At 51.7% G+C, this 25,682-nt stretch overlaps 1 protein-coding gene across 5 annotated transcripts in view; it reads right to left on the bottom strand.

The window, feature by feature from the left end:
• Nucleotides 1-25,682, bottom strand: part of MYH11 (myosin heavy chain 11) — a 125,556-nt gene that overhangs the window by 49,988 nt on the left and 49,886 nt on the right. For 3 of the 5 annotated variants that reach the window (XM_023246709.2, XM_045048059.1, XM_023246707.2), the window contains exons 4-9: nucleotides 24,984-25,011; nucleotides 10,630-10,732; nucleotides 9,099-9,119; nucleotides 6,872-6,964; nucleotides 5,380-5,443; nucleotides 2,439-2,537 (exon numbers count right to left, since the gene is read on the bottom strand). In XM_023246709.2, the coding sequence (XP_023102477.1) occupies nucleotides 2,439-2,537; nucleotides 5,380-5,443; nucleotides 6,872-6,964; nucleotides 9,099-9,119; nucleotides 10,630-10,732; nucleotides 24,984-25,011 (408 nt within the window). The remainder of the gene's footprint in view (nucleotides 1-2,438; nucleotides 2,538-5,379; nucleotides 5,444-6,871; nucleotides 6,965-9,098; nucleotides 9,120-10,629; nucleotides 10,733-24,983; nucleotides 25,012-25,682) is intronic. The other 2 variants (XM_023246710.2, XM_023246708.2) reach the window with 1 other exon arrangement.

The raw sequence follows: 25,682 nt of genomic DNA, 5'->3' as shown, positions 1-25,682 counted from the left end.
ACCTTCCTCTGGTTCCATCACACAGAAGGCCTCACCAACCATCACTGGCCTAATACAGTGGTATAGGTTGTGCACTGCTCCAGGGTGCCTAGAAGCTAAAACCCAGCGTTGGCTCTCCTTGCTAAGCCATGTCCCTTGACACAGGCTTGCAGCTAGCTTGAGGAAGGCACACCTTTATCTCAATTGCCCCAGATCACCCTGCCGTTTCTGAACAACACTGCCTGAAAAGCAAGATCAATCCTTATCCATCTATTTGTGAAAATTTATCAAGTCGCTGGGGCGCCTGGGTGGCTCAGTCGGTTAAACGTCCGACTTAGGCTCAGGCCATGATCTCACGGTCTGAGTTCGAGCCCCGCGTCGGGCTCTGTGCTGACCGCTCAGAGCCTGGAGCCTGTTTCGGATTCTGTGTCTCCCTCTCTCTCTGACCCTCCCCTGTTCATGCTCTGTCTCTCTCTGTCTCAAAAATAAGTAAATGTTTTAAAAAAAATTAAAAATAAATAAATGTATCAAATCGCTAATTCCCATGAATTTTAAAAATCAACTACTACCAAAAGGTTTATAATAAAAACACCATTCCCTGTCTGCCCTTTTTCCAATTCCTACCTTACCCTATAGCACTGCTTTTAACTTTTTGGGCTGTTTCTTCCGGCACTTACCACGATCTCTACATAATAGATTTAATTTAATCACATGTAACATACATTTGTATATACTATATAACATGTCCTATATTACATGGGCTTATATAAGTTATAATGTTATGTTTCCATATCACGTATAATAGGCTATTTCTGGATATTTCAAGATGAGATCTTACCTACTGACCCCTCTATAATGGTGGATAAAGATTTAGCTCTCTCACACCCCCCCCACCTCACCTCCAACTATTTCCAGTCAAGTCGCTACATAAGTTGATATCAGAGCTTGTCAAATCTAGCCTGCTGGTTGTTTTTGTAAATAAAGTTTTATTGGAACACAGCCACTCTCATTTCCTTGTCGATTTTCTATGGCTGCTTTTACGTAACAGTGGCAGGCAGATTTGAGTTGCTGCAACAGAAACCATACGGTCCTTTAGCAAAAACCATGTGGCCCTTTAGCAAAAACATTTGTGGCGACTCCTTGTGGCGACTCCTTGTTCCTATCATGAAACATTGTTTATCATGAAACATTGTTCTCTGTAAAGTATATTCTGTGGTTACACTTAGTTGTTGCTACTCGGCTCTCTCTTCCCCTTTCTCTCCCCAAATTTATAACTGCTTCCCTTTTTCTTGTGCTGTTTGCTTTTAGGACACTCCCTGGCACATCAAGCGTCCTCTTCCAGATCAATCTTTAATGAGGCTGGATTTGGTTGAATATTTTTGGAGGAAAGTCAATGAGATGCTTTTCTTTTTAAATAAAGGTCTTTTATGGGTCAAGTCACTTGGAAGGTGCCTCATGTTAAAGTGACCCAAGACACCAGATAACTCCAGCCTGTGGATTAGCCTTGATGCCTGATTAAAGTCACAAGGACCTGGGTCTTTGCCAAGATTTCATTTCGCAGACTATGGGTAAATTGACAGATATCTGATCTTCTCTAAAAGCCTCACCGTTTTCCAGATCTATCATCAAGAATAAAAACGGCCTGTAAGAATTTCAGTAGTTAGCCTTAAAGACTAGGGACAGAGCACAAAACTGGATCATTCTCCCTAAGCCACCTCATTAGGTCCCACACTGTAACTGACAATTAATCTAATTTCCAAGGTACCACATATGTTTGGCACCTCCCCACTTTCCCCCAGCGGCTGAACCTTGAAATACGCCTCATCACAGCAAAGGTACCAGCACACACATCTTTGTTGGCGATTTTCTTAAGCAAAAGGACGAACCCTGGGCCACAAAACCGATGGGAAGCAAAGTCTGGATTGTCTTCATAACATTTCAGTCTTAAAATTACTACTAGAATTTAGGCTGCACTAGGTACCTATATATTCACTGGTAGATTCCTTTTTTTCAGGTATGTGATTTGCATATTCTTTTAAGCATATGTAAAAAAAAGGGGGGGTTGGTTAGCAAATTGCGGTAAGTTCAGACATACATGCAATTTCCTACTGGAATCTGATATACAGTATATTGCATTTATGGGAAAAGTATCTCCCCTACCATTGACAGATGTTAACCACACGTACTGTGGTGACCATTTTGCAATATCTACAAATAGAGAATCATCACGTTGTATACCTGGAAGTAACATGTTATATGCTAGTTATACCTCCGTAAAAATACTTTTTTTTCCTACCACAGAGGTGAACAAACTACGGCATACTGCCTACTTTGTAAATAAAGTTTTATAGTAACACAGCTACGCCCACTGGTTTACATATTGCCCATGGGAAGGGCTGAACCCCACCCCCCACTGGCTCCCCCCCCCCCCCAGTGATGCATCCTCACAGGTCACTTACTTTTCATCTTGTCCTTCGCTCCAGCAATCAAGTAGTAAAAGATGTGGAACGTCCTCTCGTCTCTGGCTTGGCGAATGGCCCGAGACTTCTCCAGCAGATCTGGTTTGGGAGGAGTTAAGAACTCCAGGGATACCACAGAGTGTCTCCTTTCGGGAACCCAACCTTCCTCCCCATCCCTGTCTCACCAACTGAGGGGGGGGGGTGGTGGGCTCTTTTAAGCCTCACCAACTATCGTGGGACGTAAAGGCAAATATTATTTGCATTTTCAATATAGGGAAACGGAGGCTCAGGGAAGGAGGTCGTTTTCCGAGAGCACACAGCTAGCAGGTGGCAAAGCCATGTGTGGGTGGCCCAAACCACCCTGGCCAAGGGGCTGGGGCTCAACTAGCCTGGGGAAAGGGAACGTGAACACAGCCCTAATGAAGGAAAGAAGGCCCTGTTGCCCTGTGCAGGGGCAGGGAGACCACGGGGGTCCCGGAGGGTGGCGGAGGGCACACGGGCGGCTGGGAGGTTGCACCGGGTAGCTCTCTTCTCCTGAAGTGTGATGTTGCAGGACCGTGGGGCAGGCCCTCCCGGAGCCCCAAAACCGGCCGGCAATTGCCTCTCCCCTCCTGAGCCCAATGCCACCTGTGCGGCCTTAGAAGGCCCGTAAACACCCAGGTCGCCGGCCCACCCCCGGAATTCCAGGTCAGCAGGCCTGGGAAGCACCGGGGGGTCTGTGTGTCGAGCAGGCGACGCAGGGAGCACACCGTCCCAGTCCCTGACCCGAAGGGCGGAAGCTGAGGGACGGGGCCTCCGCCCAGGATTTGCCACCAACACCAGAAACAAATAGCTGAGAAGCGCGTGTGAAGGGACCGGAGAACAGACCGTAAGACAGAATCTTCTTCTTCTTCTTCCCCCCGAGAGGGGGCATCTCAGCCCAGAAAGGGCACCTGGTGTCAGCGTGGCTGGGCTGGCTGGAGGCCCGGGGCCCGCTTCCCACCGAACCAACGGGAAGCTGTGCCTGTAAAGCCTCGAGAATCCGAGCTCCACCGGCCCGCCAGTGCCCAGCTCCTGCTCATCCGCACCCCCGTGGAAGCTCGGGGCAGCTCCCAGAGTCGGGCCAGAGTTCCAGGACACCCAGCGAGCCCAGGGCCCAGGCCGGTGCCCCGCCCCCTCCCACAGCAATCCCTGCGTAAGGTTAGTGGTTATAAAAATACCGCAAGGTCTACAATCTCTTTTCCCAACAGTTTCGGAAGTTTCTAGATTTGTGGACAGACCACTGTGGACATACTACGAACATTCTAGAAGGTTCTCAATGGCTCTGAGGGAGCCCACTGATAGTCCTGCAGCCAAAGACGTCATTGTTCTCCTATGGGGAACAAAGAGACTACAAAGAGCCTCGTGTGTGCTCGGCGGGTTTTACCGCCAGCCGAGTTTCGGTTTCCAGAAGTTTCTGGGTTTTAGAATCTGTGGACCTATATTAGAAGAGGCCTTGTGAGGCAAAACTACTCTTCATGGCCTGACACAGCAGAGCAGGGGAGAGGACACCATCTAATCCAGGGGATCTGGGGGGCACAGAGCAGAAATGCATGGCCCTCTGTTCTTTAGCGGTTAGGGTTTTGCTGATTTTAATACAGTGATACAGAGTCTGGTTCTCACGTGTGACTTCAAGGAGCTCCCACTGGCTGTGGATGCCTCCCTAGATGAATACAGACATCGTAGGCCAGAAGAATACTGATTTTCTGGGGGGGGGGGGAGGGGGGAATGTCTGAGTGGATTAAAATGGAAAATGACCCAAGAGAGCGATGATGTGACAGCCACGGACGTTCACTTCCGGCCAAGCCCTGGGCCAAGGGCCACGCGGGTCATTTCATTTAAATGACAATTTAAGAGCCGCCCCATAGGTAGGTGCTGTTATCACCCCCCTTTCACTGGTGGCAAAAGTGAGGCTCAGAGGGGTGCCTGGGTGGCTCAGTCGGGAAAGCGTCCGACTTTGGCTCAGGTCATGATCTCGTGGTTCGGGGGTTCGGGTCCTGCATCAGGCTCTGTGCTGACAGCTCAGAGCCTGAAGCCTGCTTCGGGCTCGCTTGCTCTCTCTCTGTCTGTGTCCCTCAAAAGTAAATAAACATTAAAAAAAATTTTTTTTAAATGAGGCTCAGAGAGGTCAAGTGACTTGCCCCAAGCCCCACAGCAAATGAGGCAGAGCTGAGAATGGACGGAGACCTGAGCCACTCCAAATCCCCCCCTCATCCAGGGCACCAAAATGCAACTAGAACATTCCCCAGGGTCCCAGGAGCCAAGCAAATGCTCCACAAGCAGCAATAAAAATACAACGTCCTTGGGCCTGAGAGGCACCTGCCATGCTTCTCAGGGGATCCGTCACTGGACCATAGACTTGGTCCCCGAGTCCAGACATTTCCAAGGGGCTCCGCTCTGCCAACCAGATTCTCTCCTTGGGGGAAGACTCTTCCTCCACCTTTTCCTATCTCTGGGCTGGACACCGGTCACAGACCAGCTCCCTAAGCAGCACCAGGGGTCCACGGCTGAAGGAGGATGAAGGCACGATCACACAAAAGCCAATCCTCAACCGGCCTCATTCTGCCCCTCGTGTGGTTCTAAGAGCCATACATGAGTTAATTCATTCTCACAATCCCTCTGAGAGGCAGGCAGTGTTATCACCCCCACTCCACTGACGAGGCACAGAGAGGTCGAGTAACTGGCCCAAGGTAACTCAGCTAAGGAGAGGTCAACCCAGAATCGAAGGCAAGCTGTTTGGGGTTCACAACCGGGGTCCGCATTTGTGGGACCACAACAACCCCAGGCAGATTTGTTCTGGAAGGAGCCCAAGAGCCTGGGGACGGAGGGGCCGCTCTGCCACCTTTCTTGGGCCTCTCAGGCTCTAGGGCAGGAGGTGGGTTATGGGGCGGGTTCCGTGTGGCCCAGGCTCAGCAGAGGATACACGTCTCGATGTTGGCTCCCACGATGTAACCAGTGACATCGAAGTTGATGCGGATGAATTTGCCCTGCCAACAGGAAAACACGGTTCACGGGGGGCTCCCCAGCCTCAGCTCCTCACCCCCCACCCTGCAGGCAAGTGGAGACATGTCAGGGAGCATTTGGGGGTGGGAGTGGGGAGACAGAGAGAGTTTCTTGCAAACACTCAGAGTCTCACAGGTCAGCATGTCGGAAGGAACTACCACCAGCTGAGCTGGGGGAGGATCCAGGCCTCGCGATGTGAAACACATTCGCAAATCAATTTCATTTGGCTCTTGCACTGGCCCTCGACCAGTCATGGCAACCCCTGTTTGTTTATTCGTTTAAATTTTTTTTTTAATTTTTGAGAGAGCGTGCGTGCAAGTGGGGGAGGGGCAGAGAGAGAGAAGGGGACAGAGGATCTGAAGCAGGCTGCACGCTGACAGCAGAGAGCCCGATGTCGGGCGCAAACTCGCGAACCGTGAGATTATGACCCGAGCTCAAGTCGGACACTTAAGCGACTGAGCCACCCAGGTGGCTCGGGTTATCCCCATTTTCAAGGTGGGAAAACTGAGGCTGGGCAAGGTAGTACGACCTGCCCAATGGGATACTGCTTCTGAGAGGTAGAACCATAAGTAAGGAGAAGGCAAGTTTTGGGGCAGCCGGTGGCTGGAGGGCTCCCTCCCTGCCCCCACCCCAGAAGCATGCTGGCTCAGCCACAACCCACCAGGGTCAAGTTCATCCAGCTGGGAATCAATCCTCCTCTTTGGGACACGTGGGCCATGTCTTCATGTCATTGACCACCCACTCTCAGGGTTCTCCTGCCCCCTCCTTAGGCTCAAGGGAGAAAGGGAGACCCTTGGAGCCCAGAGACGCATCTGTGGGAAGGTGGCGGAGACTCTCAGCTCCCCAACTAGACCACAAACTTCATGAAGGCTGGAACAGCTTCTGCACTGCTTGCTCCAATCCTGTGAGCCTAGTGCCGCATCTTAGTACACAGTGGGTGCCTAATAACTAACCGAGCCACTGAGAAAACAAAAGAGAATGGTGCCCGTAAAAGCATACGAGTGACTGTATACAGTAGGCGCCTAATAAATACTTGCTGAAGGATGAACGTGCCTGGACACAGTGGGTGCCCAATTTGCGTTTTGAATGAGCACTGGGTTAAGCGTCCAGCACCTCCTAGGTGCCCAGTAAACGTCTACTGAACAAACGTCAAACGCCTAACAGGTGCCTAGTGTACAACAGATGCTCACTGGCTAACCGTTGAGTGAAGAGCGAACGAACGAACGAACGAATGAGGGGATGTGTGGCAGGAGCCCTTCCTTGCGGCACCGGAAGGTTGAGGCAGGACCGAAGATACGGAACAAAGTGCTGTTGTGACGTGCGCCCTCCACCCCTTCCGTCGCGGGCCCCCTGCATGCACAGACTCTGCATTCTCGGGCAGGGGAGGACGCCACAGGAGTTTTGCTACTTACAAACCGTGAAGAGTTGTCGTTCTTGACCGTCTTCGCGTTGCCAAAAGCCTCCAGAATCGGGTTTGCTTGTAGAAGCTGCTTCTCCAGCTCACCCTAAAAGTTACCCACATCTAGTTAATGGAGAAAGTAACCCAGGCACTGACAGTTCTGCCCTAGACGGATGTTGTCCCCAAACTCTGCCCTTAATCTACAGGTTCTCTCCTATCCTATAGCCTACGCTGTTTGAGACTCCAATGCCCTTGTCCAGGTTTGCTCAAGGATTTCAGGAGAGAAGCAACTGGCTGGGCTCTCTGATAGCTAGGACACCGGATCCCTAGCAAGGCCACTTTTTGACCAGGGCTTGCTTATCTATAGAACCGCTGCACAATGTTGGGGATGTCATTTATATCGTAATGAATTCTGCTCCTTGGAGTTGTGCAGTGCACAACCTGCCCTGCTGTCCACGGCGGTCCTGCTACTGCTCATGTTTAACAAGCATCTGTCTTCAAGCTAAACCACTACAATCCCTCTCCTGACGGTTTTAGTGTGATTTGTTTTTTTAAGTTGCAATTTTTCTTTTCTCAGGACGAGTTGCCTGAAGTCTTTTACGAAAGACAAATAGAGAATACAAAACCTGCGGGGAATACTTTTAACTGACTGGCAGGAAAAAGCTTCAAAGCAGGTTGCCTGAGCTTCATTCATCAGGTTAAATGCAGCTGAGACTGTACACAGCCCACCGGCCCTTTCTGAGGGGGTCTCCTGTGCACAAACGCGGTCATGTGATTAATCATGGCGGGAAAGGGCCAACGAGGTAACGCATGCCGGGAAAGCGATGAGCTGCTTTTGCCTAGCCCCAAAACACGGCAGTTGCAGACTGGTCCAGGGGCCTCCCGTCCAAGCTCCTCCCCCAGGTCTCCCCCGGGGAAAGCCTGGGTTCTGAGGGTTTTTTCCTCGTTCCCTCTGCTGTGCTCCCAGCCCCGTTGCTCAGGCCAGCAGGCCAGGGCTAAAGAGAAGCCAGGAATGGTTCTAGAGGGGGAAAGGAGCACACAGCTCTCTCCCTGGGCCGCTGTACACGGGGAGGGCATCATGGGTAGCTGTCCCTAAAGGGGACAGTGTTTATTTCTCCACGTGCTCTCTGCAGCTCCCAGAGCTGAACTCATCTGAGCAGACCCGCGGACACGTACGAGGAGGGCACGGGGCTCTCCTTGGCTGGTGGGAAGATAACTAAAGGGATTACTCCTGTCAACCCAAACTTGGGGTCCCAATATCCACCGAGAAAGATTCCCTTTCTAGAATGGGAAATCCAGCTGGTGGGACCAAAAGATCCTTCTCAGGGGGGCTTTAAACATGGGGGTCTGATCCAATCCATTCATGGTATGGATGATGAGACTGTGGCTCAGAGAAGTTAAGTGACTTGGCCAAGGTCACCCAGGAGCAGATCCCAAACAAGAATCCCAATTGTCCTTCTGATCCACCCATGCCGTTGCCTCCCAGGAGCTAACTAAGATGTGATCCTAGCACATGCTAGGGCTTCTGAGGGTCTCTTCCAGAATGGGACCCGTACGTCAGCCCCCCAAGCTCTGCGTTAGAGATGAGTTTATATCTGCAGAGGCCCACGCAGGACCCTGTCGTGTGTTGCGTAGCTGGGGCCTTACCGTGCCACCAAAGCCAGGGCATCGCCAACCCCAAGTCTCCCGGCTCTGGAGCCTCGGGTCAAGCAACGAGCATGCAAAGACAGACACACACTGCACACACATGCACAAGGGCACACTGGTGCGTGGGGGGCAGGGCTCAGGGAAGAAACTTAGGGAGGAGGGAGGAAGGCATGTCACAGCAGGGCCATTAACTGACTGTCAATCAAGCCAGGGAAGCTTTAGGGACAGGCAGTCCTGAAACGCTCAACCAGGTGGGACAGACGCTTCTGGGGCGGTCCAGTCAGGGGAACCGGTGGCAGATGCGTTCATGGGAAGGGCGAGGAGATTCGTTCTGAACTGGGGACATCCGTTCCTGGCTGGAGGACACCCTGGGGCATTCCGACGGGGTCCTGCGGCTGGTATACAGGCCCCCACACCACACCCTGGCATCCGACCGCCGCAGGACTGCACTCCGGGGAACTGGGTCTGGGCTGGGAAACTCGAGGGCCCCTTCTACCATCAGCTACGGGACTCAGTGGGTGCGTCAGGAGCATGCAGGCCTAATACACTCTGTGCCTCCCGTCCACACCAGGAAAACACTCTCAGTTACTCACGTAGGCAAAAGATGGGCCTTGCTGTGGTTGAACGATACAGTATGAAAGAAACGTCAGTGTTATTTCAATCACATGCGCGTAGGGGTCTGGAGAATTAGGATTTCCATTCCCCGCCCCCTCCCCGCCCCCACCAGACAGCCTGGATTCCCCGAGATAACTAGGGAGGCAGCGGCTTTCCTTTGATTCCGTGGCCTTTCGGTTTTGCTTCCTCCCTTTTAACATTTCTCAGCGACTGAGACGTCGCAAAAGGCTTTGTAACTGCTGGGGCCGAGGGGGGCTCTTTAAAATGTTATCAATGAGACGCGTCTGAGACGCGTTTGCGCGCACAGAGAACAAAGCGTCTGGCACGTCGTAGGCACCTGGTGAAGACCAGTTATTAAGCGTTATTATTTCTTATGTCGAATTACGATTACAGGGAGGGAAAAGACGGCGGGAAGCAACGTTTAACTGCCAGGTAAACTTAGCTGCGGGGTTCTAGGCTCCTACACGCTGTGCCAGAGACAGCGGGGAAAGGCAGGACCCTGAGTCTCCCGCAGGGTTCCAGCGCCCGTGCCCGCTCCCCCAGCGCCTCCGGGCCAGCTGTCCCTGTGACTGAGTCACCTGCGAGGGCTGGAGAGGAAGACCCGGAAATGGCAGGAACCGGGCCCCCCCCTCCAAAGCTGTCCTGAAGCATCCACTCTGCCATCTCCCCGGCCCTAGACCTTGAGACAGAGCGCCCCACTGAGTGTCCCCTCTTGTGCGACAGATGAGTCAGCGCTAAGACAGAGGAGGAGAGGGACGGGCCGAGGAAGGGAGGATTCCAGAAACCTACTCTTCTTTTCCTTCCGAGCCCTCAGGCTGCGGCAGCGTGCGTTTATCAGCATGGTTATTTGACAGTCTCTCTCCTCCCCAAGCGTCTGGAAGCCCGGTGGGTTAGAATGACGGCATCGCTCGGCCTCAGCACCGGACCCCATCCCACGATGCCCGCCACCCAGCTGATACTCGGGCAACTGAGCTGGACCAAAGCCCAGAGCTGGGTGACGCTGGTATTCCCAGGCCCTGGGGTCCCAAAGGGGCACGTGGAAGAGGGACGGGTGCGTCTCAGCTCTAGGGAGTTTACAGCAGTGGTTCTCAATCAGGGGCACCTGGGGATGCCTGCAGAGGTTTTCGGTTGTCACCACCTGGGACAGCCTCTCGTGGGGAGAGGCCAGGAGGCTGCTTAAAGTCCTACAGCGCCTAAGGCAGCCCCACAGCAGAGAACGGACTGGTCCAAGATGGCAGTTCCCAGTACTGGGAAGCCCTGAGGTGAAGCAAGGGTCCTGCGGTGGCAGGAGAGGGCTCGTCCCGTCTCATGGAACAGGACCCTCAGGACGATGATCCTGGCTGAGGCGAGGAAGCAGCCAGGCCCTAAGGGCCCACCCGGGTGGGAAAAGACCACCCTTGTGAGTTGCTGGGGCAAGGGGCCGGGAAATATGGGCCTGGCCCTCTCACCAGAGCCCAGAGACCCGTGTGCTAGGTCACGACCACAACCACGGAGGGGTGCTGCACTCACCGTGATGCTTGTGTCCTTCTTGCCCTTGTGGGAGGAGGCCACCACGGCCAGGTACTGGATGACCTTCTTGGTGTTTTCCGTCTTCCCGGCTCCAGACTCACCTCTGAAAGACACGGGAACAGTGAGCCGCTGGAAATCACTGCCCCGGTGCTCTGCGGGAATCTTTCTGCAGCTCTGGGTCATTTACCAGGGAGGCTTGCCCAGGGTCGTGCCACCGGGACGGAGCTGGGCCGGGCCTCAAACGCTGGCCACTCGCCCCATCTACTCCTGAGAGGATGCAAGAAAGAATTCAGATGGCAAGACAGAAAGAGAAAAACTGAGTTTTCCCACCAAGGTCCAAACTTAGGTTTATTTGGACTCCTCTATTTTTTTTTTTAATTTTTTGTTTTAACGTTTATTTATTTTTGAGACAGAGAGAGACAGAACATGAACGGGGGAGGGTCAGAGAGAGGGAGACACAGAATCTGAAACAGGCTCCGGGCTCTGAGCTGTCAGCACAGGGGCCCGATGCGGGGCTCGAACTCACGGACCGTGAGATTGTGACCTGAGCCGAAGTCGGCGCTCAACCGACTGAGCCACCCAGGCGCCCCTCCTCTATTTTTTTTTTAAGTTTATTTATTTATCTTGAGAGAGGGTGCAAGAAGGGATAAGGGCAGAAAGAGAGGGAAAGAGAGAGAATCCCCAGCAGGCTCCTCTCTGTCAGCACAGAAGCCAGCAAGGGACTCGAACCCACAGACCATGAAATCATGACCTGAACCCAGAAAGAACAGAGCAGAAAGAACACTGAGTTCCTCTATCCCCCTGGAGCTCGAGGTGCACAGCCTCCGTCACCACCAACGTCCCCCACCGGAGCGTTACGCTTGCTAGAATCAATGAATACACTGACACAGCCATCACCCAGAGTCCAGAGCTCACCAGAGTTCGCTCTTGGTGTTGTGCACTCTATGGGTTTCGACACGTGCCCAATGACACGAACCCACCATTATAGAACCACACAGAATAGTTTCTCTGCAAATCATCTACTTTTAAGACATCACTAGCTTTGTTACCAATAGAAAGATCAGGCAAAGGGCAGCCTTCCAGGAAGGAGATAGGTACCTCTCACAGCACCAGAACCTAAAGTCAAAGATTGAGAAGCTTCCCTTACAGGTTATCTTACCAGCTGTTGGGCAGGTATAAGCCACTTCATCCTCTGGTGAAGCCCACTCTGATTGTAAGGTGGCTAGCTAATGATCGGAGTCAAACATCAAAGAATGAACCTGGTTGAAGTAATTCACACTAAAGTGTAAATGACTGATACATTCAGATGGGCAGAGCATTGTTTGTTTTTTCAAAAGAGTACTCGTAGAAAATGAGCAGATTTTGTTTTTTTAATCAAATGGCTTTTTCAAACCACCTGCCTCTCTTGGCCACCAAGGATCATCATAGTGGGACTGTTTAATCGGAGGTTTCCAGATACTGCCTCTAACTCTCCCATTCTTTCTAGTTAATTGGAAAGACAGGGCCTCAACCAAAACTTTCGTCCCTTCTTGTCCTCCCCTCTGGTTTTCTTCCCTTGACTTTCCCTTATTTGCCTAGACTCTGATTTTCTGAGCTCGCTGAATATTCTGAAACACAAGAGAGCATTTTTGTTAAGTCTGGAAAAGAATGCGTCTACCGCGAGGTCAGCTCAAGGTTGTGCATGCTGAACCGGTGCCACAGCACGAGTTCAGTCCCTGCTCTTTTTTTTTTGCCTAATTAGGAAAGAAAGAAATGAATTTGCCCTGCCAAGGACCCGCTAACAACTTTGCTCGGGGCTAAAAAAGAAACACGTGCGCTGAATTTCCGGACCTAGCGCCCTGGGGCCCGACGTCCAGACATCAAGTGTCTGATCTCCAGGTATGAGGACACATCCTCAAGCCAGCCTCAGTACAGCCCTCTCCCCGTTCCTAATGGTCTTTATCCCAATGGCCACATTATTTCATGTGGCCTCAGAGGCACTTTGTGAATGGGGAGCCGTGGAGTCATTATGCCCATTTCTTCAGGGGGAAAGAGTCCAAACCCAAAAAAAAAAAATTTTTTTTAAGGAGAGAGTTGACTTTTCTAGGAGTAGAGGCCCTACGCTCACCGTTTCACACGCGTTGTCTCCTTTACCTTCCCTCCCCTAATCCTGAGGATACGACATATCACTTCCTGGTTATTACAGAAGTGGAACTCTGGCCCAGAGTGGGTGAGCAGCTTGCCCTAGGTCACACAGCGAGGCAAGGACACAGTCAGGTCTCTGATGCCGTCATCAGGACTCTTTCTACTGCATTTTGCCCAGTCATTCCATAAGACAGGCCCAACGCTCGGGGGACTTGCTTTAGCACTGAGGCCAGAAGAAGGGCACAGGAAAAGGAATTGATGTTTGTTGAAGGCCTACACTCTGCTAGGCACTGGGCTCAGGAATCTTTTCATAAACCTCCCAACACCCTAACAAAAGACTCACTGATGATCCCCATCACGCCCCTGGGGAAACTGAGGCTCAGAGAAGTGGAAGGAGTTGTTGGAGATCGTGACTGCTCCTGCTATCACACAAAGAGGTAATGGAGAAGAAATGAGGTCTCAGTGTGGGTCTCTTCGATGCCACAGCTGCTGTTCTGCCCGTTGCCTTTTTATTTTGGTGAGAAAAGAGGACGGAATGTTGAAAAGACAGAGTGAAACCCACAGTGAAGCCCTCTCCATCCAAGGGCTCTTCCATATATGTGGGAGTCTTGACTCGCCTTGGCAGGCTCTTTGAAAATGTAACCAGGGACCAAATGAACCAAACTACTCAGTCATTTACACCTTAGTATGAATTACTTCAATCAGGCTAACCTCAGAATGCTTGACAGACATCATCCGGGCTGAAGGGGCTAGCTTCTCATCAGAGCGAGAAGGAGGAGAGAAAATGTGAGCGTGGGAAGTCACCTTGGCAGGTGGTCCTGAGCCTAATTCCGATCTGAGGCAAGAGTCAGGACGCAGTATACCCAGCGTCCAGATCCCCAGAATCTCTCCTTTCCCATCATAACCTCCTCATTTTCCATCTTTGTTTTCAGCCTCTCCTGCCTCTTCTCTTTTGCAACAAAGACGTGGCATGACCATGATTGTGGCCTTGGCCTTCCACCTTACAAGGGAGGGGAAGAGGGGCAGACGCTCCAGGAATCAGCTCTTGCCCCTGTGGACTGCTTGGCTCAACAGTTTCCAAGTTTTATTGATAAAAATAAATTGTCTTGGGAGGTTGTGCCAAAGAAAACACCCCGAGCTCCAGGCTCATGAGTGTCTGAAGATTGATGTGCTCTGGGCTGCTTTCAAAACATTAGTATCTTTGCTTTTTTGACCTCTGATCCCTGGGGGTGAAGATGCCTTCCTGATCCTAGCACCCTAAACCACTGTCCTGTTTCATAGGGCCCTTGCTGCCTGGTCCCCTCCTCGTGACCGTGCAAGGCCTCCTGGCCGTGTAATTACCCCACTGCCCAGTCCTGCCCCAGAGGCAATGATCGCTTATGTTGCTGCCGTCTTCAAATTCTTAATGCTTTTTGAATACAAGGCTCTGCATTTTCATTTTGCGTGATTTTACACATCATGTTGCTGGTCCTGGATCCCAGGGCTGAACCCCATTTACAAGCCCATTTCAGCCTGCGGTCTGCCCTTGGCATCAAAGCCACATTAGCTCTGGGTTTCAGGCTGTTCAGTCCCCAGTCCTCAGGTGACTCCTGCTCCTGTCCTCTAGCTGTCCAACTCCTACATACCCTGCAAAGCCCAGGTAAGCATTGCCTCTCTTCTGAATACTGCCTCTAGGCAGAAGCAATGCCACCTTCCCCCACAGCATCAATCAGCAGAATAGCACAATGGGCTCCCAGGTGAGACTGAGTTCAAATCTCTGCTCCGCCAGTTGCCGGTATGACCTTGGGCGGGTCATTTAACTACTCCCATGCCTTGGTTTCCTTATCTATAAGACAGGCATAATTAAAGCACTTACATGATTGTTATAAGGATTAAATGAGCATATATATATATAATGTTCAGAACAATGCCAGATACACAAAAATGTGAGTTATTACTCCTTACTAATGATTAATTTCTTCCCTAACGCTTATATCAATACTTACACATTAATGCCTCTACAATGCTTATATTCTATCAATAACGTCAACACGTATTCTATTACTAAAATATAAATCACGTCCTATTTTCCCCCTGGATAAGCCAGGAGGTGGCAAACCATTCCTGTGAAGAGCCAGACAGTCAATACTTTAGGCTTCGTGGGTCATGCATTCTCGGTCCCAACTACTCAGCGCTGCCGCGGTAGCCGGAAAGCAAGTAAGCACGGCTGTGTGCCAATAAAACTTTATTTACAAAAATAGAGGAGGGCCTCATTTGGCGCCCTGGTCAGAGTTTGCTGACCCCTGGCTGTATCTCCTCGTGCTCTCCTGTCCATTTAAAAAATTTTTGTTTTCAACGTTTATTTATTTTTGGGACAGAGAGACAGAGCATGAACGGGGGAGGGGCAGAGAGAGAGGGAGACACAGAATCGGAAACAGGCTCCAGGCTCTGAGCCATCAGCCCAGAGCCCGACGCGGGGCTCGAACTCCCGGACCGCGAGATCGTGACCTGGCTGAAGTCGGACGCCTAACCGACTGCGCCACCCAGGCGCCCCGTCTCCTGTCCATTTTAAAGTTTAACATCCTCCCCAGGGCCTAGAAGACCCCCTTACCGCCCTCTGATCTCCCCCTCCCCTACTCCCTTCTCTCTTAATCCAGCCCCTCGTCACACACGGGTTACTCCTTGAACACACAGCTCTCTCTCAACCCAGGGCCGCTCCACGCCTCACCCATGCTCCCAGGTTTACTCGCACTGTATGAACTGCTTCCTAGACCAGACAGGACTCGGGTCTAAAAATTAGATTTGCTCCCTTTCCAGCTTCCTGACTGCATAATCATCTGTAGCAAACTGTTAGTCCCAGCTGGGCTTACCTTGACCCCTGCTACTTTGTCAAAGCTCATACCCTGCTATCAACATGTCGGTCCTCAAATCACTCTGGCTGATTTTAACAATGGCCAAAATGAAATTTAATAAGCAGAGCTAAGCTGATGACAGTTCCGGGGCGACTGGATATATTGGCAAATAACAGCGGAATGGTTGGGACTGCCTTTGCAACAACAGCCAATGCCTGCTTTATTTCCCCCCTCGAGTTAGTTAACATACAGTGTAGTTAACTACCTACACTGTCTTGGCTTCAGGAACAGAACCCAGTGATTCATCTCTTACACATGACACCCTGGGCTCATCCCGACAAGTGTCCCCCCTAACGCGCATCACCCATTGAACCCACCCCCTACCCCCAGCAACCCTCCGTTTGTTCTCTGTATCTGAGAGTCTCTTAGCGTTCGCCTCCCTCTCTGTTTTTTCATCTTATTTTTCCTTCGCTTCTCCTATGCTCATCTATTAAGTTTCTCAAATCCCACAGAGGAGTGAAATTATATGGTATCTTTCTCTAACTTATTTTGCTTGGCATAATCCATTCTAGTTCTAACCATGTTGTTGCCAATGGCAAGATTTCATTCTTTTTCATCACCTAGTATTCCATTCTGCTGTGTATACACACACACACACACACACACACACACACACACACACTCACACACCACATCTTTATCCATCATCAGGTGACGGACATTTGGGCTCTTTCCATAACCCAGCTACTGGTGCGGCCAATGCCTACTTACTGGGCACTGGCTAGGGGACAAGGAGACTGTCCCCACCCTCACTGAGCTCCCATTCCAGGAGAGGGAGACAGACCCTAGCCAAGGAAATAAGCAATTAGGGTCATTTGAGGGTCTGTTATTGCCGCCAGGGTGGCATGATGGGGGCTGAGATGGAGGGGGGGGCCATGGGTGGGTCGCCAGAATGGGAGAGGAGCCCTACAAAATGCAAAGGAGCCCTGCAGGAAGGACCAAGGGTAGGGGGCAGCCGGCAGAGGGGACAGCAAGGGCAAAGATCCACCACAGGGAAATATTCTGCACACGCAGGGAGCAGGGAGGAGCTGGTGTGGCTGGAACGTCAGGAGGGAGGCGGGTGGTGGTAAGTGATGAGGGAAGAAAGGGGCCAGATCACGGACAGTCTTCCCGGCTGCGGTGACGAGTTTTGCTTTCATTCCAATGAGTACAGGAAACCATTTCAGGAGACGAATGGGGCTTGAGGACCCGTGAGGGGAACATCAAAAGTGCAGGCAGCTGATTCTTAGGGGGGGGGGGGACGGCGAAGAGGGGGGCTCACCAGGAGGCAGTGGCATTGCTTTCTCTCTTACACAAATTAATTCAATGAATCCCACAAACAACCACCCAGCGGAGCACCTATTGCCCCATTTTACAGATGGGGAGACTGAGGCTCGGAGAAGTTAAGCCACTTGGTTCTGGGAGCATACAAGCTGGTTGGTGATAGGGCTGACCTCAAAACCCTAGAGGTTTGACTCTGAAATCCACACCCGGCTGTGCCATATGACTTCTCACAATGAGTAGCTATGGAAGGAAGGAAGGAAGGAAGGAAGGAAGGAAGGAAGGAAGGAAGGAAGGAAGGAAGGAAGGAAGGAAGGAAGGAAGGAAGAAGGGGGAAGGAAGGAAGGAAGGAAGGAAGGAAGGAAGGAAGGCAGGCAGGCAGGCAGCCAGGCATGAATGAGACATGGTCACACTGGGGAGCAGGGGGGGGCACGGCTGCAGGAAGTTTAGTTAGGGGGCGACCGCAGTGGTCCAGGCAAGAGGTGAAAGGAGCCTGAACGAGACATGGGCAGAATCAGAGGAGTGGACGGAGGTAAGAGATACTTCAGAACCACGCTAATGCAGAAAACACTAGCTATAGGCTATTTAAATTAGTTAAAGTCAGTTAAAAAAAAATCCAGCCCCTTAGTCACATGAGCCACGTTTCAAGTTCTCAGCAGCCATCAGCACACAAAGCCTTATTGGCTGGCACTGTTTTATTTATGTATTTTTTTAAATGTTAATGTTTATTTTTGAGAGAGAGAAAGACAGAGCATGAGCGGGGGAGGGGCAGAGAGAGGGGGAGACACAGAATCTGAAACAGGCTCCAGGCTCTGAGCTGTCAGCACAGAGCCCGACGCAGGGCTCGAACCCTCAAACCGCGAGACCAAGACCTGAGCCAAAGTCGGTCGCTCAACCGATGTTGTGGGGTGGTTCCCTTTTCATCCTCACGGCCTCTCCATAAACCTGGCTCAGAGAGGTTAAGTGACCTGTGCAGGGTCACACAGGTCGGAAGCCATCTGTAAGTAAGCCACACTCTTCCCTGCTCCTCTCTGGTACAACGTTAAATCCGTTCACTCAGCAGATGTGGACAAGAAATGCCATGTTCCTACAGATGCCGACGAGCAGTGCTGTTTCTTCCTGGGAACCTTGGGAGGTGCGAGGCTCACACACACGCCTGGGGCACAGGTGCTCCAAAGGCTCCCCCCAGCTGCTCACTCTATGACCTTGTTTTATGTGCCTTTCTGTTTAAAGACCCTTTACCATATATATTGTTGATTCGCTAACATCGAACTCATGGCCAACAGCCCTGTAACTCATGTCTGAGTGAAGGTCATCCAACCCATGAATTTTCTCCGTAAGACATATCCACCCGTCTTGTGCTTAGGAAGCCAACACTTCAGGGCGCCTGGGTGGCTCAGCTCCTTAGGCATCCGACTTCGGCTCAGGTCATGATCTCACAGCTCGTGATTTTGAGCCCCGCGTTGGGCTCTCCACTTTCGGGGCAGAGCCTGCTTCGGATCCTCTGGCTCCCTCTCTCTCTGTCTCTGTCTCTCTCTCCCAACGATAAATAAACATTTTTAAAAAAAGGAAGACAGCACTTCAGCTGGAGGCTTGGGGGGCATTATCAACAGCGAAGTCACCAACCAAAAGCCACAACAATGCAAAAACCGTGGTGCTAAATCTAGCATGTAAGGGACACTTGTTCACAGCCAGAGAGCTGAAACAAGGCGGCAGGGTTCCCTCAGCTGGCAGGCCACTCAGACTTTTCCTGGCTCTGCACGTGTCCTCGAACGCCCCCACAAGCACCATGAGCATCGGTTGGAGGTTACAAATACATATCAGCAAGTAGCAATGAATTTGCAAATATGGCATCAGTAAATAATAAGGACTGATCGCACGTATATCCTTATATACACGCTTACATTTAGTTCTTAAGTCCGGAAACAATCAAAGCTACAATCCACGGAGGGGGGGGGGCGGTAAATAAAATACGGCATGTCTGGGCAGTCACTAGGAGGAGGGACGCTGGTTTATGTCTGATGAGATACAACACACTGCGAGGGCACTGCTGAGTAGAAAACACAAGGGCAGACCAGCACGCACAGAAGGCAGCTGGATCCTCCTGGAGAGGGGAAAAGACCCGCGTAGCCCCGGGAACACCGGGTCAGCGTTCTCCTGCGGCAGAAGTTGTCTGGGACAGAACCACAGCCGCCCCTCAAAGGGCGTGAGCCTTCCAATTTGCCACAGTCCCCACCACTCCCTATTGTGCTCCTGGCCTAACCCACCCCTTCCTGTCACCTGCCAGGCTCCCCTGAGCATCTGCCTCTGTCAATCCTGGTCTGGGGATACAAAGAATGTTTGTAAGCAGCTATCTGTAGAACCCCTGGCCACGCCTAACAATGCATCAAGATAATATGGACACACTGATCATGAATATGGATCGCTAGCATTCATTGTCACTCCGGGCATCTCTTCCCCTTGCTTCCGCTTTCGTGGCTGCGCAGGAAGTGGCACTTGCGTTCGCAAGTAACTTACAAGTAACAATTCTGTTCACTGCGCACAAAACGGCATCGCCGGGCCCTGCTCTCAGTGCTTTCCGTGAATTAACCCACTGATTCCTCACGACCGCCCTGTGAGGTGGGTATAGTTGTCCATTTTGCAGGTGAGGAGACTGAGGCTCAGACAGGGTAAGTGGCTCTCATGGCAGAGCTGAGTCCAGGACTCCCTTCTTCCCCGTCTAGCTCACGGGCTGCCCCTAAAGTGAAAATCTAGCCTGTCCTAGAGCCAAAATGGCTTCATGCTGACCTGCTCAGGGCATCAAACTGTCGTGACAGTGTCACTTAGGAGCATAAAGGACCCCAGTACCTCCCCCCACAAAATGCTTTACTTCGTGAGCCAGGAGAGTCGGCTAACAGTCTGAGGACCCCCATCCTGGGCTGGACTTGCTCCCAGTCGAGGCTCCCCAGGAGCTGAGACCAGGGGCCTCTCTTCAAGCCTTGCAGGCACAGGTAGCCCCAGAAGTCTTTCTGCCACAAAGCCTGCACCCAGGGGTCAGCAATCTGGGGGATGAACCAGACGGTCCCACTGCAAAGTGTGCATCAGAATCTCCAGGACCCCCTAGTCCTCCCCCAGCTCACGCCTCCCTCCCCTTCCGGGCTCCCAAACGGGCCCCAGAGGGGTGGCATTTTAGCTCCTTTCCTCTGCTGGCAGGGACCCTGCTCCCAGGGCCACGCCACCCCCTCTCCACCCCAAGGCAGACGGGCGCACGCAGTTCCGATCCAGCCATACCCTCGGCGTCCCCTGCAAGCGTGCCTGTGACAGTGTTTGCCTCCCTCCCAGATCACTGGCTGGCCTACCCGCTTCTCAAGCGCCCCACACTAGATAAAAATGCAGGAGTGCCCAGCCCTGCCCCAGGCACTGAGTCAGAAGGTGTGGTATATATACGCAATGGAATATTACTCAGCCATCAAAAAGAATGAAGGACGCCCGGGTGGCTGAGTCAGTTAAGTGTCTGACTCTTGGTTTCGGCTCAAGTCGTGATCTCACCATCCATGAGTTCGAGCCCCACATTGGGCTCTGCGCTGACAGCGTGGAGCCCGTTTGGGATTCTCTCTCTCCTTCTTTCTCTACCCCTCCCTGGCTTGTGCTGTCTCTCTCTCTCTCTCTCTCTCTCTCTCTCTCTCTCTCTCTCTCTCTCAAAATAAATAAATAAACTTAAAAAACAAAAGAATGAAGTCTTGCCATTTGCAATGACATGGATGGAGCTACAAGGCAATATGCTAAGTGAAATAAGTCAACCAGAGAAAGACAAATATCATAGGATTTTACTCACATGGGGAATTTAAGAAACCAAACAGATGAACATATGGGAACGGGGGCAGTAGAGAAGAAAGGGAAACAGACCACAAGAGACTCTTAACGATAGAGAACACACAGGGGTGATGGAGGGGGAGCGGGGCGGGGGATGGGCTAGATGGGGGATGGGCATTGAGGAGGGCACTTGTTGGGATGAGCACCGCGGGTTGAATGCAAGTGATGAATCACTGAATTCTACTTCTTTTTTTTTTTTAATTTTTTTTTAGGATTTATTTATTTTTGAGACAGAGTCAGAGCATGAACAGGGGAGGGTCAGAGAGAAAGGGAGACACAGAATCTGAAACAGGCTCCAGGCTCTGAGCTGTCAGCACAGAGCCCGACGCAGGGCTCGAACTCACGGACCGCGAGATCATGACCTGAGCTGAAGTCGGACGCTTAGCCGACTGAGCCACCCAGGCACCCCTGAATTCTACTTCTGAAACCAACACTGCCCTGTATATTAACTAACTAAAATTCAAATTAAAAAAATAATCAAGGGGCGCCGGGGTGGCTCCGTCAGTTAAGCATTTGACTCGAATCAAGCCATGATCTCGTGGTTCGTGGGTTCAAATTGACCTCACAGAGCCCACTTGGGACGCTTCCTCTCCCTCTCTCTCTTCCCCTCCCCCTCCAAATAGAGTAAATAAACTTTAAAATAAATAAACAAACCCTGACTCTGCCCCCCCCCCCAAAAAAAAAGTCTCCGGGTGAAGCCAGGGGATCAATTTCTTGATCTCTTGAACCAGTCACTAAGGAACTGATGTACAGCCACATCTGGGGACAGAAGTCTGGCAGGATCCACACCCAGGGGTACCTGAGATGGCTTTACGCAGGACATGGTCCAAAAGCAACCTGACCAGGAAAGGGGCGATTGGCTCAGATATCACTACCAAACCCAGAAGTTGAACCTGTGCCAGTTAGGTCACCTGGATGTCACGTGGATGTGAGGTGCCCCCTGGCACGGTGGGGTGAAGGAGGCACCTCACTCCTGTGTCATTCTCCCCCAAAACCATGACCTCCGTCTCATGACCAAGAACATCAGACAAATCCAGACGGAGCGACGTTCTACTAAACCCTCCATCAGTCCTCAAAATCAGCAGGGTCATGAAAAACCAGGAACGCCCGAGAAACTGTCCCAGCCAGGGGACGCTCAGGCAGACATGATGATTCAATGTAATTCTGGATGGGATCCTGGACCAAGATAACACTGGAAAAACTAGTGAAAACTAAGGTCTACAGTTTAATTAATAGTAACATTCCAACGGGGCACCTGGGTGGCTCGGTCGGTTAAGCATCCAACTCTTGGTTGTGACTCAAGTCACTGTCTCATGGTTCGGGAGTTCAAGCCCCGCATGGGGCTCTGCAGTGACACCACAGAGCCTGCCTAGTATTCTCTTTCTCTCCCTCTTTCTCTGCCCCTCCCCTGCTCTCTCTCTCTCTCTCTCTCTCAAAAATAAATAAATAAACATTTAAAAAAAATAGAGCAGGGTGCACCTGAGTGGCTCAGTTGGTTAAGTGTCCGACTTCAGCTCAGATTATAATCTCAAAGTTTGTGGGTTTGAGCCCCGCATTGGGGTCTGTGCTGACAGCTCGGAGCCTGGAACCTGCTTCAGATTCTGTGTCTCCCTCTCTCTCTGCCCCTCCCCTATTCATTCTCTCTCTCAAAAACAAATAAAAACATTAAAAAGAGAGCAGAAGGGATAAGGGGAGATGGGGTGAAAGCAGGAAGCCTACATGGGAGGGAACACCGGCCATAGGTAAAGAACCCAGTGGAAAACCTTTGGAAACCCTGTAGTTTTATAAGAGGCAATGTTGTCCCTGGGGGAGAGTGGCAGAAGGCTGCTGTCAGCCTGAGCCACCTCCCCTGGAGGAGAGAATGACCCAACACTGGCATCTTCCACCACTGAGTCTGAGCAACCCAGTGGGAAGTACAGGGATGGGGGTTCCCAGGTGGCTCATGCAAGCCCCCCCAGACCCTAACAGCACCAGCGTATGTCCCCAAGTGGCACCTCTGGGCCCCTTGAATAGTCAGAAAGATCTGATCTGCCTCTTGTCCATACCCTCACCCCAGCCTGTAAGGCCCTGCTCTGTGACGACATCCTCCTGCCCATCCCCTTCTGACCAGCCCTTTCGACTTTCTCTGTCCCCCAAAAGGCAAATGGTCCCACACCCCATAAACTTTGCCCTTGCTGTTCCCCACATGAAACTCTTCTCCCAAATTCTCCCAGGGTTTACTCATCACAAAGATTTGAGCTCATGCTTTGTAAGTGGTTGAGCCAGCATAGGCAGGCTGCAGATCTTTTCCCCTAAACCAATGCACTAAATATAAAAGCCACCAGACCTGGGAATGGCTCTTCCTAGAAAGAGGGCTTCTTCTGGGGGACATGCTCAGGCCAAACTGATCTCTCAGTTTCTTAATTAGAACATGACGCATCTGACCCCAGGGCCTTTGCACATGCTGCAACCTCTCCCTTCCCTTCTTCTTTGCCATTTCTGCCCAGCAGAAGAGGGGCACCTGGGTGGCTCAGTCAGTTAAGCATCCGACTCTTGATTGTGACTCAAGTCAGGATCTCATGGCTCGGGAGTTCAAGTCCCGCATCGGGCTCTGCGTCGACAGAACAGAGCCTGCCACAGCGCTACTTTGGAGAGGCCTTTCCTATTTTCCCCAGTTAGAACAACTCCCATTTACACATTCTCCTAGTTCCTAATATATTTCATTCTTTGTAACTTTCACAGTTTGTCATTATACATTTACTTCGGTGATTTAAAAAGTGTGTATGTATTTTTTTTTCTAGTTTCTGAAAGGTCATCCCTTCACAGGGTGAAGCAATAAATTCAAAGAGCATAAAAGACAAGTATGTGACTATTGTCCTCCTGCTGTTTCCCTCTTGAGAAAAGGGATCCTTAAGAGGGATCCTGTTTATTTTGGGCTCCTTCCCATCTGCCTAATGGTCACCAGGAGGCCTGGCCCACTCAGTCTGTTGGGTAACAAATGATGGAGAGAGTGATACATGGGTTCAAGTGGGAGCGACGGGTATGGGCCTCTGGTTGCTGCTGTAACAAATTACTAGAAACTCGGCATCTGTGACCACACAACTGCGGCAGTCAGACGTCTGACACGGATCTCAGTGAGCTAAAACCAAGGTGTTGGCGAGGTTGTATTTTCTTCAGTATTTATTTTTGAGAGAGAGAGAGGGAGAGGGATCGAGAGTTTGAGAGAGAGAGAAAGAGAAAGAGCGCACTAGTAGGGGGAGGGGAGGGGGGGCAGAGGATCTGAAGCGGGCTCTGTGCTCACAGCAGGGCCCGATGTGGGGCTCGAACCCATGAACCATGAGACGTGACCTGAGCCAGAGTTGGATGCTTAGCCAACTGAACCACCCAGGCATCCCAGCTTGTATTTCTTCCTGGGAGCTCTAGGCAGGAGTGCAGCTCCTTGTCTTTTCCAGCTTCTAGAAGCTGTTCTCACCCCTGGCGTCCTCTCTCTTCAAAGCCAGCAACCTTGGGTCAGGTTCTCCCATCGCATCTCTGGCCCTCTGCCCTGATGTCTCCCCTCTCTTCTACTTTTAAGAACCTTGTGATTATATTGGGCCATCTGGATAACCTTGAAAATCTCCCTACTGTAAGGTCAGCTGATTAGCAACCTTAATATCATCTGCAACCTTCACTCCCCCAGGCCACGTGACCTGCCACGGCCACGGGTTCCAGAAGTGAGGAGGTGGAGATCGCTGGGCGCCCATCGCTCGGCCCATGACAAGAGGGGTTTTCCTGAATGTCAAAGATTCTCTGAATGGTTCTAAATTGAGTAGTAGCTTCTGACGACGTCTTTGGGCCTTCACCAAAGACACAGTGACACCAACCACTAAATATGGCACAGATGTGGTTGCTGATTGTGAGAGTTTCGGGCAGTAGTTTAACACAGGCCCAGATTTCCTCCCTCACAGAGATGCCCTCTCCCTTCACAGGGCTGTTAGGCAATTAGATGCAAATCCGTCTGTGAAATATTTGCTTCAGGGCCTGGCACGCAGTAAGCGAGCACAAAATGCTCGTTTTAGAAAGGCGGATGGTGCAGAACAAGATGGAACCAGGCATCACTGACGGGTTGGCTGTGCCGGCCTCAGCATGAGGCCATCCGCGGAGCAAACGCTGAGTTTGCTCTGGGCCAGAAACCTGCCCTCAAAGACCTTTTTCTTCAGTAGGTTGGACCTCAACTGTAGAAAAACAGGAAAGACGAGTTCCACTTACGTGCACAGAATGGACTGGTCCTCTCGATCTGAGAACAGAAAGGAAAAAGGCCGTGAATTAGAATCAGCTCCTAGCTAATGGCCCTCCTCAGCCCCACCCCCACCCCCCGCCCCCGTCCTAAACTCCTGCTCACTGGCCCCACCAAAGGTGGCAAGGGGCCAACTGGGCTCTTTGCTCAGGGCACAGGGGACAAGAGCAGAGCCAGGAGGGCAGCAAAGCCCTTTTAGATACTCTTCCCTACCCCTGAGAGTCCTGGAGGCGGCCCCAGAAAGCTGCTGGAGTCTGACTAGTTCAGAAGGCAGTGGGCATCCCAGCCCCACCAGCTGTGGGGGGGGGGTCCCAGGAGCTCACTCTGCCAGATAGAACAGACTGGGGTCCCACTCGGCCACTTTCCAAGTCTGTGGCGTTGGGTGAATGGTCTTAACCCCTCCGTGCCTCAGTTCCTGCACCTGGAATGTAGGGAAGTGGACAGTTTGGGTTTGAAAACCTAGCATTTTCCTTTTCTGGGAAGACCATCCCGTGTTCCTCTAGGAGATGTGCCCCCGGCCCCACCCCTGGCATCATATACCCCATTTTGGTGGGGCTGCCCCACTCGGTCCCCCAGCCAAGTGGATGGGGACGCACAGCAGGTGGACAGAGCCCCGAGGGGCCTTACTTCCTGCCCCCAGATCCCAAGAAGCCCGTCCCCGCCATTTCTGA

This window comes from Felis catus, chromosome E3 (genome assembly GCF_018350175.1).
Source record: "Felis catus isolate Fca126 chromosome E3, F.catus_Fca126_mat1.0, whole genome shotgun sequence".
In the NCBI taxonomy this organism is placed as follows: Eukaryota; Metazoa; Chordata; class Mammalia; order Carnivora; family Felidae; genus Felis; species Felis catus.
The sequence above is the reverse complement of the archived record's forward strand: the minus strand, read 5'-3'. Positions and strand labels throughout refer to the sequence as shown.